A 15,214-nucleotide genomic window follows, 5' to 3' on the forward strand; every position below is an offset into this window, starting at 1 on the left:
TATGAGAGTAAAGTCTGGAATATATAGGAAGGAACAGAATGTTAACAGTTCTGTAATACACTGAAATTCCTCCAAACAATGGAGCTTGGATGTTTCCCTTACAGCTCATCATACTAAAAGATATTTTCAAATTCTGTGTCACCTCACAGTAACAGCAGCACAAACACCTTCCACTGCCAGACACATTGTGAACTAACACAAAACCCTGAAAAAAGACACTCAAAATCTAAACTGCAATCCTATCATGAAATAACAGTAACAGCACCAAGGACTCAAACAACAATAACCCTACCTGTGAAAAAGCAAGGGTAAATATTACACTGGGTCCTAGAATACAAAAGCACCACCTGCTGAGGAAACAAAGCAAACCCAATTGCTATAGATCCCTAAACAGACACTATATGCTAGCAGAATCTCTCATCATGGTCACACACACAAAGCAGAGACAGACCCTCACCAAGTACAGAATACAAAATAAAGGAGCACAAATTAGAAAAAAACTGAAATGGAAACCCCAAGAAGCCAGACTCTATGTATTAACAATGGAAAAACAGAACTACCCAGACAAGCTCCTAGTCATTCTCTCTCTCTCTCTCTCTCTCTCACACTCACACACACACACACACACACACACACACACACTGACCCCCCAGGCAGGCAGGCTCCCATTCATTTTCAACACCACTCCCTCCCTACCCCCCAGGCATACAATCATTCATTCTCACACACACACACAGACCCCCAGGCAGGCACCAATTCATTCTCACACACACATACACCACACACAGGCAAGCACCTATTCTCACACATACAAACCCCAGGAAGACACCCATTCATTCTCATACACAGACACACCCTCAGGCAGGTACCCATGCATTCACACACATACACCCCCAGGCAGACTCCCATTCATACACATGCACACACTAAAGGCAGACCCCCCTCTCTTTCTTTTGCCAGCAACCTCGGAGCCTCTCTCATTACTCTGCTGCCACTGTCACTGTTGCCACGTGGCTATTGGGGAGGTGCTGATTGCTGCTACTGGCACTGAAGCCCATTCTGCTGCCTCCTCTGTGCAGGCCCCGTGGACTTCCACTTCCTCCATGCTGATCTCGTACATCGTGAGATCCGCATAGAAAAAGTGCTACTCTTGCACATTCCCAAAGATTACATGTGCCAATCACTAAAATGTGATTTATTTTTTTTACCTTTGCTGTCTGATCTTAGTTTTCTAATCGGTTGGTCACAGGCTTTTTTTTCCCACCTTCCCTTTCTTGTTTTTTTGCCAATTCCTTTTACATTGTCTTTTTTTTATTTCTTTTCTTTCCATCTGTCTTCTTCCCTCAAACACACAGTCAGGTTCTCATTCTCACATACTTTCTCTCTCTCTCTCTCTCTCTCTCTCACACACACACACACACACACAGGCTCTCACTCTCACATGCTCTCTCTCATACAATAATTCATACACAGTCTCTATCTTGCACATGCTGTCTGACTCTCTCACACACAGGCTCTCTCTCACTCCCACATGCTGTCTCTCTCACACACACAGAGGCTCTCACATGCTGTCTCTGCAAACATTCAGGTTCTCACTCCCACACACACAGTCTCTCAACTCACTCTCTCACACACACACACAATCTCTCAACTTATCTCATACATACACACACACACACACACACACACACACTCTACAGACCCTCAGCATCTCTCTTGCCTCTGGGCCTCCTCTTCACGGGTCGCCACAGGATGGGCTCTGCAGCAGCCCTGATCTTCTCAGGCAGCCCACAATGTGGGATCCGTGGTGGCCTTGCTACCCGGACTCCTCCTTTTCTTAGCCCGCTGCGACTTGGGATTCAAGGATGACCATAAACACTGCTCTTCTTCTGCACACAGCTGAAGCTCCTCCTCCTTCCTGCCCTTGCGGCTCTGGCAACATTTTTCTTCCGGGGCCGCGCAGGCAGGAAGGAGGAGGAGCACCTGCAGGTTTGGACATGAGCTCCACCATGGCCCCGTCAGTCTTCCTGCTGTGTGTGTCTGGCCATGTTGGCCATCAGCGACCCCCCCTATGGCCCTGCACCCGTGGGAATTGCCCCCCAACGCAGTACCCCACTGCTCACGCCCCTTAATGCTCAGTGCCCTAGGCCCAGGCTTACTTTGCCTAGTGCTTCCACTGGCCCTGCCAATACCTCCACCAGTTCTCCCAGTCCTTCCCAGTTCACCTAGACCTTCTAGCACTTCACCCTGAATCCCCACCACTTCCCCCAGACTTCCCACCCAAAAACTGCAGAAAAGTCTTGATTTCACTTGCCCCAGTCAATTATCAAGTACAAAAGTATATGAACAAGCTTGGTAATGTAATTGTGTATATCTCTTTCAAAATAGCAACTAGTGCGCATATTTCTTAACCCTATCCCAGCGTGCCCTTAGACCATCCCTTTTATCCCTGGTAAAATGTACACATTACACCAAAATTACACATGTACTCTCAATATTTACGCAATAGCATGCGTGAAACTCCTTTGAAAATTCATTCCATAAATTCTTAAGCCATCCAGGACAGGGAACTACCTACTGTACCTGAACCGTAACGTGCCTTGAGCTTGTCCGGCATGTTATTTTCCATGTAAAATGTATCCAGGGCAAAAGTAGTGCATATGTTTGCGTATACTTTGCTCCATGAAAGCATGAGCATACAGTACATTTACTTTGAAAACTGGTTTAAAGACAGCAGATAAAAAAGTAACTGCAGACTTTGTAGCAAGGCAGGCAGTGCGAAAATCACCCCTTACAAAATAAGACATTGAATTTATGGTTCATTTTGGAAGTCTTTAATACCTTTTGCTGTCAGATCTAATGAGGTTTTTAATACCTGAATACCCTGTTCACAAGTATTCTATCAACTTCAATGACAGGGATCCTGTTAAATGTCTCCAAATGGTGCTGATCCAATTTCATGAGGACCATTCCTGATGACCTCTAATATGGAAATTCCCACTGGACAACATTCTTTCGATATCAAAAGTTATTTCCCCAGGTGTACAGTCACATCTCAAGCAGAGTCTTAAGACTTCTTGAAAGTTCTTGGTCAACACATTTTTTTAGTTGTTTGTCAAATTATGGGACTTGAATATTCCAGAACGGTATTTTCCATAGTCACAGAATGGTAAAAGGTCTTTAGTTGAAGAAAGCTCTGTCTGTATCTGCTGTTCCAGTGCACCACCCAGTGGTTTCTCAAGACCATAATTCATGAAAGAGCTTTAAAGGGAAAATGATGTAAAATACACTCAGATGCACTGTGTGTGTTCTTGCCAAGAGGTCTGTGATCGGGATAAATTCCCAAAATCTATTGCATCTATAATGAGTGTAAGACTGATTGATTTATCTGCATGATTTTTAATCCAGATAAGTGGCATGCTGGATTGTGTTACTCAAGTCTGACAATAAACTGAGATAAGAGAGAACTCAGGGGCTCTTTAAAACATTGGAATTCAGTACTGAAAGGGTAAGGAGGTGCAAAAAAAAGGGAAACTTTGAATTTTCAAGTAATACACAAAATTAGCAAATTTAAAAAACATTTGGTCTAGACTTGTATAATTCTGGTAGCAGTGGTGAGGTGTTCTCGAATGCAGTGAAAAAACTGAATGGTGTCCTTTATTTACACATGTATTCAAAGGGATGATTGCTCAGTGTCCAAGAGCTGTACTGAAAGCACTAGAATACATTTCCCAAACATAGAAGTTGCTACAATTGTTTTCTCCAGTGACAAGAAGTCTCATTTTTACCACTTTCACTGTGGATATTTTTACTTGCCTCTACCGAAGCTCATGTGTAAGTAGAATATTCTTCATTTTTAAAACAAAAGAGCTCTTAAATTTAAATGGTCAGAAAAAGAAAAAAAAACCCAAAAAAATGGTATCCTCAGTGGTAAAATCTCTGTCACCGTAACCTCTTTTAACAGCACACAAGCCAGTGCATTAGCTAAAGGGAAACAGTCTGTTATAATCCAGGTGTTTAATTTATGTGAATTTAGCTCACGCTTTATGATAGGTAGCTCAAATCAAGTTATGTTGACGGTATTTCCCTGTCCCAGAGGGTTTACAATCTAAGTTGTTCCTGAAGCAATGGAGGGTGATGTGGCTTGCCCAAGATCAGAAGGAACATCAGAAGTATTTGAACCCTGGCTTCTTTGGTTCTTAGCTTGCTGCTCTGACCACTAGGCTACTCATCCAAAAACTGGATCATACTAACCCTAGTTAAAGTTAGAATATATTAACAGGATTAAGCTGTAGAGGCAGTGCTGGGCTACTTGCAGATCCTGCCCACCAGCAAAATGGGTACAAGGGGGGGAGGGGAGGTGGGAAAAAGATAGAGCGAGGAGCAAGTGATGTCATCCTGTCGAGCGGCCCCACACCACTGAGCCAATCCAACCCACACATGGCCGCTGGGCTCCACCGGACTTAGCAGCCCTCGCACTGGGGAGGCGGTCCATGTGGTCATAGCTAGGGGTAGACCCATACCATTACAGGGTTGCATTCCTATATATACTGGAGTCCAGCAAGGGCAGAAACAGAAGGGGGGATAAGAGAAGAGCCATATAGGCTCCAGCCTACTCCTCCTTCCTTCCACATTTGGAGTTGCTAGGCTGTTTTCCTACCCATTCACCCTATTTCTGCTTTTGTCTGGGGGAGTGTGCTAGACTAGTTACTATCGGGCCGATTCAGTAAAAACGCGGGAGAGCGGACGAACGCCCGCTCTCCCGGCGCACGTGATTCAATATGTAAATTAGGTGGTGCGGTAGAAACGGGCAAAAGGAGGCGCTAGGGACACTAGCGTGTCCCTAGCGCCTCCTTTTGACCCGGAGCGGCGGCTGTCAGCGGGTTTGACAGCCGACGCTCAATTTTGCCGGCGTCGGTTCTCGAGCCCGCTGACAGCCACGGGCTTGGAAACTGGACGCCGGCAAAATTGAGCGTCCGGTTCTCGGCCTGACAGCCGCCGGCCAAATTTAAATTTTTTTTTCTTCGGGACCTCCGACTTAATATCGCTATGATATTAAGTCGGAGGGTGCACAGAAAAGCAGTTTTTTACTGCTTTTCTGTGCACTTTCCCGGTGCCGGCAGAAACTAGCGCCTACCTTTGGGTAGGCGCTAATTTCTTAGAGTAAAATGTGCAGCTTGGCTGCACATTTTACTTACTGATTCCCGCGTGCATACCTAATAGGGCCATCAGCATGCATTTGCATGTTCAGGGTGCTATTAGGTGCCGCGGGTTGGACGCGCGTTTTCCGCCCCTTACTGAATAAGGGGTAAGGGAAAACGCGTGTCCAAGGGCAGGTTAACAGTGCATTCCGTCGGAGCGCACTGTACTGTATCGGCCTGTATGTTAGCAAGTCCAATTGTTTACATACTAGTTTTGTTTTTATGGACCATAATTTATTGCTTGTCTCTTACCAAGTCATATAATCACAGTCAGGGTGCAGTACCCAAGCCAGGTGTGTGGGGGAAGTGGGGAGAGAAGGGGGGGTGCATGTTTGAGCAATGTCAGCTGATTGCAGGTTCCTAATGGAACAGCTGGGGGGCCCAGCTAGGGAGGGTTAGGTTCTGGTGTAGTATCAGGCTGGTGGCTCCCGCTCTAACCGTGTCTTAGGTCCGAATTTTGGCAGATTAGCTTGCATGGGGCGGGCTGTCCGGTAAGGCAAGACCTAGGCTCATTAATGATCCAATTACAATCTAGCTTACTTCAGGAGAGGGTGTTCGGTCCCAGGGATCTCTCATATCCCTAGGTGCAGTACATTATTATGTTTATCATAAAGTTCAGGCTAGACTCCCTTGCTAAGGTTATAAATTAAGATGCAGTGTTTTCCTTTTCCACTTGATTACTTATGTCAGAGGGCTTCTGGACTCTTGGAAAAGGTTCATGAGGGCTTGGTCAGGTTACAATTGACCCGGTTAGAATGAGACAGAGGGAGAGGGAAGGAGAGGTTTTTTTTTGCTGCTGCAATCCATGATTGCCTACTCAGACTTGCTCAGTCTCATATAGCGTGCTTGAATTTCATAATTCATTGATACCAAATTCTGCATTGCACATCAACTACTACAGATCACAGATATAAAAAGAATGACTCAATCTGCCTGAAGCAAAGTAAGGGCTAAAAAGATTTTCAGTGCATGCAAGTTATGATTATTACTTAAATATATGGTTACCGTCATACCTGAGGGGCAAATACTGTAACTTGCTTGCAAAGAACATGGGGGCTTCTTTTGAACCACAGACATTTTTAACAAACTAAATACAATTTGCTAAGCTAAAATCAGGCAGTAGCCTAGCATCAGTTGACAGCATATCTGCAGCGCCTGAGGATTGCTTACTGGTTCTCTTTTTATTTTGTTACAGAATTGTGTTGTAATTGTGCCTTCGTACACTTGAGACTATTACACTTTTGTGCGTGAGCAGAAGGCGATGCATTTATTTCTCGGCTCTGTATTTCAACGAAAACATGTATTTACAGTTCTCTGGCAGGACACTTGTCAAGCTTTTGCAGAACTTTAACCTTGGCTCTGTTAATGATCATAAGATCTTGTGTACGGTGTCACAAATTCCTCACTTGCAATCCGAGACACTGTGGGACCATTTAGTTCAGGTAGCAGAGAATGTTCACATCTTGTCCAGAAAATCTGTGGGGTTTTCTGTTTCACTGCTTTAGGGCTGAGACTCATTCCAGAGCTCCCCCAAATCCTTAGTGACATTACACACACTGCCCATTGAATGGCAAGGGGAACTCAAACCCTCGTATGTGACAGGATATGTCAGTATCACTGACTTTTGATGAAATTACCGTATGTTGATCTGCTTCTTATACTCTTATGCTGGTGTAATAAAAGGTGTAAGGACCTGCAAAGACCTGACAACTGCTTCTAAATATTGGCCTCATTTACCTTTCATCCTGATACTAAACACCTCCTCCCCTGCTGTCAGGCCTGCCCTTAAGTCTAAATCTCCCCAATTGTCTATTTAGCTTCAGGGGCAGACAGTCTGGCTCCTGTTCAAGTAAACTTGCCAAACAAAGAATATTGCAGGAACAAAGTTTAAAACAAATAAGAAAATTGTAAAAACCTCTTCGGAGAATGGTGGAGAAAATGGAAAATTGCAAAATTCGTAGCTTTTGCAGAAGCATTTCTGTTCCCTTTAATGACTAAACTGTCTTTTCTCAATTGCTGTTATGGCACAGGCAAAGTACAATGGATTTTACAATATTTCCTTAGAACCAGGAATCATGAGATATTCTTATTTCACTGGTTTTCAGCTGATTTCATTTTTTTAACTGAAAGGCTAATCCAAGTCTAGGTTTTACATGCATGGAATTTACAGTTCAGACTTCCTTAAAAAAACAAAAAATAGCACTACATCTATGCAAAGTCAGTTTCAGGCATGAGCTTCCCAAGCTACAGATGAGGACCTCAGATTATGATGGCCCTCTAAATAACAACTTCACTAAATTTTAAGCATGGCTAAATCCTGCTATGCATCTACGTATGGTATGGGGAAAATTCAGGACAGAATCAGCGTGCCAATCATACATAGACCTGGCTTACACCTCTACTGTCTGTTGATCTTAGCTCTTGACAGACTCAACTTGAGCTCTGCATCCTATCTCTGAAATTGTATTCACTGGCTGGGCTACTGCAAAGTTTGGTAACTTTTCATTCTGTTGTATTTTAGAAATTCTGAGACATGAAAAAGCCACACTGAAATCTCTGAAGTCTCATAGTACAGTAAAATTGCTAGATTAGTCATTCTGCACCATGTATAATTATGTTGGACATGTCTTTTACACGAACAAGTCACTTGGAGCTTTTGACCAGACTGTCAAGTCAAGTATTCTAAATTATAAATTGCAATCACTTTGGGCTAGATGAACCAAAGGGTTTTTCCCATTTTGAGTCTGATTTACAAAGTATTTTCTTCTATCCTGAGTCTACTGTGTAGAGACCGCATAGAAATCTCCACTAGATATTTTACCTAGTGTTAAGGCTCAGCATGTAGGTCAGAGCGTATCATTTTGCCACAGTGCCAATGTTGGAGGTTGTTGCAATGGTAGCTTTTTGCCTTTATACAAGCAGGTGATACCTAGGTTCAGTGTGACATTTTGAGTAAAGGAGAAGGATTTGATTTTTGTAATTCCCCTATCCCTACAAAGTATTGGCTCAAAGTCTTTTGCTCAGTAGGTAGTAAGTGAAAAAAAACAACACATTTTCTGACCCACTCCCAGTGAATAGGAAGTACATCTTAGTATTTTGAGGGTATTGAGTATATAGTGATTTTATTTGGGAGGAAGTTTTCTGTCCACCTTTCCTGCCAGTGAGATTGAAATGAGAAAGAAGAAGTATTTCCCCTTTTTGTATTAATATTGGATCTTTTCAGTATGAAGGATCCCAGTTTTTTACGCATGCAAAAACACCTTAACGCGTATGTTAACGCCATAACGCATTTTGAAGAATGATGCGGTTAGCTGGGTGAATATCTGACTATGAACATTTTCTCTTGCTGACCTGCTAAATGTGTCTCCACAAGGTGCACTAATTTAGCCAGTCAGAAAACGGGTGACTCTGAAGGCATTCTTGAAGTGGGTTTTTTATTTAACTGATCAATGCAGATTTTTAGCACTAATCAGATACATTTAGCTGGATAACTCCAATTGAACTAATAGTTTCCCTAAATCAAATTGAACAAATTTTATCTGGATAGAGTAGATTTAGGAAAATGTTCAGCAACCAATATAACATAAGAACATAAGAAGTTGCCATACTGGGTCAGCCCAAGGGTACATCAAGCCCAGCATTCTGTTTCCAACAGTGGCCAATCCAGGTTATAAGTACCTAGCAAGTACCCAACATTAAATAGATCCCATGCTATTAAAGACAGTGGCTATTCTCTAAGTCAACTTGATTAATAGCAGTTTATGGACTTTTCTTCCAGAAATGTATCCAAACATTTTTAAACCCAGCTACACTAACTGCTTTAACCACATCCTCTGGCAATCTAACTGGTTAGGTTAGGCTGAAAATTCAGCTAAAGATAAGGTACCCGTGTGAAATTATCTGTTTATTAGTGCCACCCGGTAGCTTATTAAAAAATGAATACTTAGTGAATCGGGTAATTTGTGCCTAGTAAATTATGTGATGATAGAATTAATTATCAGCTGGGACTGTTTGGCAGGCTGCAAGTATAGTAATAATTAGAAGTCCTAGCAGGAATACTGGTGATGAAATAGTCAGGTCTGTTTGGCAGACTATATATACTTATATATATACTTCATGCTCATTGGGTCAGTGCAATTGGTTGGTGTTGGCAGGGAACCATCCAGAAAGTCCAAAGGGACTAAGGAGTCCAGATAATTGAGAAACAGCTGCACTACTGTTGGTGGCTATTTGGATTATTGTGGGACCCTGTAGTTGGATGGAAGGAAAGGTGAGGGGTGGTGGCTGTGAATTGAAAAGTGGATATCATATGCTCAGCTATTCTGGAGGGTGGCATACAATGAGGAAGAAGAAAAAACCTTCTTGAAGAAGAAATAATATCCTATAGGTGAAGGGTAGCCAACTCCAGTCCTTAAAAGCCAGAATCAGGTCAAGTTTTCAGGATATCCACAATGGATATGAGTGAGATAGATTTGCATATAATGGAGGCAGTACATGCAAATCTATCACATGCATATTCATTGTGGATATCCTGAAAACCAAGCTTGTTTGTGGCTTTCATGGACCAGAGTTGATCACCCCTGCTTTAGGTGGTCACGTTTTATGGTTGGCAGCTAGAATATATTCTTAGCACTGTGGAAAGGAAAAACTGTGAAGATTGGATGGACATGTGATCTTTTTCTGCTGCATCTACTATGATACTATGAAGCTTAGTTCATAGGGCCTTTTGTATAGAGAGTCTGGAAAGAGGTACTGTTGCACAATCCTACCCAGTCAAAGCTTCCTGCGCAATAAGACTGATCAAGAAGCATTTTCATTGCTTCTTGTAAAACATGAGTGTGCTCATTACAGTCATTATTATATCTTGAAACTGCCAAACCAAGTGCAGGAGACTGGTTGGAAAGAGTCACGAACTCCCCAGTAAGGTGAGACTCTGGGCTGCAGATGGTTATATTCAAGTTGCGGTAATTCAAATGAACACCAGCTTCTGCTCCCAAAAATAATAGTTAGGGAATAATTCAACAAAGACTTTTAAGAGTCTTGGGGACAGGGTCACATAAACAGCATTCACATGTTCATAAGTTTTGGGGAAATGACATCAGGAGAGGGCACTGACAGAGTCTTCTCCAAAATAACCTTTTTAGCTAGAAATCCTGGTATGAGGCTCTCTCAAAGATGATTAGCGATGTCTACTTCAGTTTTTCTTCAACAAGCCTAGGGTCAGGTCCAGACCTTGGAGCCCAGGACTCAGAACCTCTTCTTTGTCCTCTTCATTCTTTGGCACATGGAAGCCAAATGACACCGTCCATTTGGGTCACGCCAGAGTTAATTAATTCCGGCGCATTCACCCCAGTGGATGGCACCATTTTGATGTACGGCAATATCTAGGCCCAAATCATTAGCTTAAAATGAAACAAACAAATAAGATTTGTTTCATTCAGGGGCACCCACAATTCATTTCAGAGCTGCCTGAATGAAATGAATTAGCCTTATTCATTGTGTTTTACAATTTTGTTTTAAATGAATGCACATCCCTATTGTGTTATGCATTAATGACATTTACTCTTAAATCGGGCTAGGTAGGGTGTGATTTCAATTTCTTGACTTTAGTCAGAGCTGCCATCTTGCCCAGATTTAGGGAGAAGTCTTAATCACCCTTGGTTTTCGAATCCCCATTCTAATGCATTGTGGAATATGTAGTCCCTGTATCTTTCATTTGAAATTAGCACTACAGGTACAAAAATCCATGGCTGGGGAAAATGTTGTCAAAAGATAGGACCAGCCAGTCTCTCTCCAGGAACCTGGTCACTTGACAGTTCTGATTTACTGCTAGTACTGTTCTGAAGACATGCTCCTACCTGTATGAGTTCTCCGATGAGCTTTCAGGTGGGAGCTTTTGGTGTACACTTTATTACAGCCTTCAAAGTCACACCTATGGATACGTCGCTTCCTGGAATCTGGAGATTCGGACCTCCTCTGGCGTCTTGTGCTCTCAATACTGAATGGTGAAATTGAACTAAAAAAAAAAAAATAGAATGGTTAAAGAAAATATGAATAGAATGCAAACTATGCCATCAATGAAAACCCATACTACTGTTGTAACTTTGTGCGGGGAGAAATCAATCCAAGAGTAATCATAAAAGGCAAATACAGAGCTATCTCTATGATAGGATCCTAATGCTAATTCTTTAAAAAAGAAAATAAAAATGAAAATAAAAACTTCTGCCTACATTTTGGTAAAGGCTATTAATGCATATAGCAATCTGAAGCTCATGTCTATTTTAGCAGGTTCTAATCAAATCAGATACAACAGAAAATTTGTATTTCCTGATTGATAGCAAGATTATATAATACCTGCATATTATAAAGACAAAAAATGTCTTCTGTTTATCTTGAATGTCCTTTGTGTAAGCCACTTAGGGTTTTTAAGCGGGTTATAAATAAACCATAAACCAGTGCATCTCTCTATTAACAAATATCTCTGTCTCCTTGGCCTCTATCTCTTGCATGCAATTCCTTATCTATTATTAAACAGTGACATAATAAGATACCCTTTTCATAGGTGCTCATTTTTATGGTTTATACAATGCTATTCGCATCTGTTTCAACTGTATAATCATTAACTTGCCAAATTCTTCCCTATTTATGCTACAGAATCTCTTTGGTACGGACAGAGAGGACTTGTTAAAGGCAGCAACTAAGCTGTTCTGAGCTTCCAGTGGTATAGGTATATCAATCCCATTGAAGTCAGAACAGTAAAAGAATAATGCTGTTTCACTCTGAATCCTGGTGAAATGCACTTATAGCATTCAAATGCAGTAACAGAGCAATCATGACTTTGTCCATAGCTATACATGAAATTTCATGGAAGTGCAGTAACCATCTCTTTTGCAGATCTTCACATACTGGTGTATGTAATAAGTTTTACATGGTTAGGCTTAAGCAGCAATTCAAAATTACAAGTCAAACTGTATTCACACACTCTTCAGAATACACAGGGCCACAATTTACTAAGCTTTTTTTTCCATATATCTAAAATGGGGGGGGGGGTCCTTAGCATGTAATAAAATAGATCAGAAAATGTCTTATAAAGCATGTGATCTGATTGGTCAATAAGCTGGGCAGCCATTTGTCCACTCTAAAGGACATGTCAAATCAGTGTGTTTTCCTAGCTGTCCTTGAATGAAATGTTGGGAGTTTACTACTGAGTTGTGACAGATCCAGTAGGCTAGTTGGAGACACATACATACACAGAAATCGAAAAAGAAAAACAGATGTGGGCCTGCTTCTTGTACTAAATTTAGAGTCAGACTTAAGAATTGGGATGAAGGCCCCACTACATTATTTTAATATCTATCTATAGAGAGAAAAGATTTTTTTTTGCATTTTTTTGGTTAATGTCCAGAATGCAAGGGTCACACAGAGTGCCCAAGGCAAATCTAGCTTCCCAGACCTTTAATTCTTCCTTCCATTTACCATGACTGTGAGCCACTGGGGTTGCTGGGATTCTACTGGCAGGAAGAAGGACAAGCCTCCGGGGACCCTAGGTGCACAGAGCAGGGATCACTGCACAATCTCTCTAATCCTGCAAGCTCTACTTGATCTTTCTCACAAGAGTACTCACTCCAGTGGATCTCAGCAGGCTTGTGCTCAAACTCAGAAAAAGCAGGCAGGATGCTTGAACTTGTGTTCAAATTAAAAAGTTCACTGTAACTTAAAAGAACTTGATCCAATGAAAAGAATAGAAAATAAAATAAAAATCAATTGATACGGAAGGATTGAAAACTTCAAGAGCCTTAATATCTTTCTCTCTCTCTCTCCAACTCTGAGTCAATGCCCCTTCCTGGTGACAGGAAAGTAGGAAAAATCTCTTCTCCAAAAAGTAGACAGGAAGGTGTCCCATCCAAGAATAAAGAAAAAAACTTCTCCAAAATGGTTCTTACTTCTGGCAACTACAGTCCCCACTTTAACTGGATACAGGGAAAAGTAGCATCCTACTCCAATCCCCTCAGGCAGGAATGTCTGCCCTCCTGAGCTAGGAGCAGGTCCAGGAAAAAAATAATAAACTCTCTCAATAGATAAAAATTCATTCTTTTCTTCTCTACTCGCCCAAGGCAATACCTCCAGGCCATGAGGGCTCTAGCAAGACTACTGTCCTAGTTTTCCCAATTCTGCTGGCTGAGAAGCCATCTTGGAACAACCAGAAAAAAAAACATTCCTTCTAAATACTCCAAAATCCAAAGTACAACCAATCACATATGGCCCCTGTGTGCCACAGAGAGGATGTGTTATATTAAAGATGTGATTTCCTCCTAAGGGAAGTCCTGTAAGGGCTGTGCATTGGGGTTATGGGAAGGTTGCAGTGATAGAGGGTTGTCAGGCATCTATGTGACCTACAGCTGGGTACAACCCTTTGGGCATGATTTAGAGTAGGAGTATATAATCCTTGTTCACATTAGAGCTGGGGCTTCTCCAGAATCACAGATCAACAAGGAGGATTTAGCTGTTAACCTCTCCTGAGGTTATAAGATGGGAGAAGCAGGAGTCAGGTGGCGATACTCTCCAAGTGCCTCAGAAAACCTGAGAGAAGTAAGGAGACAAATGAAGAGCCGAAGGAACTATAAGGAGGGCAAGCAGTACCAGAAGGAATCCTGTGCCTGTGTGGAGTCTCTGAGCAGGGCTGGGAACGAACTGTATCCACCTACAAATGATGGGAGAACGTGTCTTGCAGCTATCCTAGAACTTTTGTGAGTTGTGAACTTTGGGATTAGTAAATGTAAGAAGAGTCTGAGTGCTTTCGGGCCTGGATCCAACCCAGGCTTGGGGCTGAGAGAAGAAGAGAATGAAAGAGTATTTGTGAGAAAAGTGGACCGTGATACTTGATGCTTTTTGTTGCTGGACTCAACTGTGTGATTCACAAGTTATATCTGAAACATAACTCAACCTGAGATTTTTGTATTGGTCTGACCATTTCTTCAGTAAACTAGCTGTCATTCTGATGCACAAATTCTGGAGTGGACATTCGATTTGTTGAAGTGAGTAGAAAATGTGCCCGGCCCTGTTTGGCCTTGCAAGTTGACCTGTCCCCAGCTGGTGGGCCAGGAAAGATTGTTCCTCATCTTGGAGGAATAAGCCCTAAGTCTCCCCAAGGATGAGAAGGTGACCCTTAGGAAAGAGGGTTACACACACACACATTGTACATACTTAAGCTAAACTATACAGGGGGAGCCTGACCAATCCCTGCACCCCAGGTGGAAAAAAATCTAGGGATGGTCCAAAACATGCCAAACAACTTTCCCTAGAAATGGGAAAGAGGAAATAAATGGTAAGGGAAAGAAGGACCCCTTACACATGTTTTTACCTTGTGCCAAAATTATGCCTTTTGTAAAACTTGCTGTGCAAGCTAAATGATTACCTTCAAATTTTCAGCTTTTCTGATGCAGTTTCCTAATTAATTGCCATTTTAGGGATGGAGCTATTTTTTTGGGGTGGGCAAGTGGGGTAAGCAAGATTCATCCCTCATGCAAAATACTGCCAGTTTGGTGGATTTCACAGATTTCCCCATTACTCCTTAACTCTTGACACTTAAAACTTTGAATTCAACAAAAAGTGGGGCCTTTGCTTTGAAAACAAGGGTTTTGTAAGCACTCTCAAGGGCAGTTTTTAAATAAGAGACTATTGCCAACGTTATTTTCAGAATTACTTATACCACGGATCAGAAAGGCATCAATGTGCATTGACTTGCTTGCAAATGTTTAATCTCTGTATGGTAGTGTTACCCTACCAGGGCCAGATACACTTTGATAGTTTTCTGGAGCTTCTAAATACTCTGGGGCCCCTCTAGGATTGCTAACAGATAATTTGGGCTCCCTGATTCTCTCCTCCTATGGGCACACTCCTAGTTTCCCTCCCTTTCCCCTGGTCTCTATTCTCTGCTCTCTCTCATTGACAGTCCCCAGTATCGTCCTCCCCAATCACCATCCCTGCCTTTCTCTCTGCTCCTTCTTTCTCCC

General features: G+C 42.2%; 1 protein-coding gene across 1 annotated transcript in view; it reads right to left on the bottom strand.

Moving 5' to 3' along the window:
* KLF12 (Kruppel like factor 12) overlaps positions 1–15,214 on the bottom strand; it is a 739,644-nt gene that overhangs the window by 28,974 nt on the left and 695,456 nt on the right. The window contains exon 5 of the mRNA XM_029603024.1: positions 11,060–11,217. Coding sequence (XP_029458884.1) covers positions 11,060–11,217 — 158 coding nt within the window. The remainder of the gene's footprint in view (positions 1–11,059; positions 11,218–15,214) is intronic.

Source organism: Rhinatrema bivittatum, chromosome 5 (genome assembly GCF_901001135.1).
Source record: "Rhinatrema bivittatum chromosome 5, aRhiBiv1.1, whole genome shotgun sequence".
In the NCBI taxonomy this organism is placed as follows: Eukaryota; Metazoa; Chordata; class Amphibia; order Gymnophiona; family Rhinatrematidae; genus Rhinatrema; species Rhinatrema bivittatum.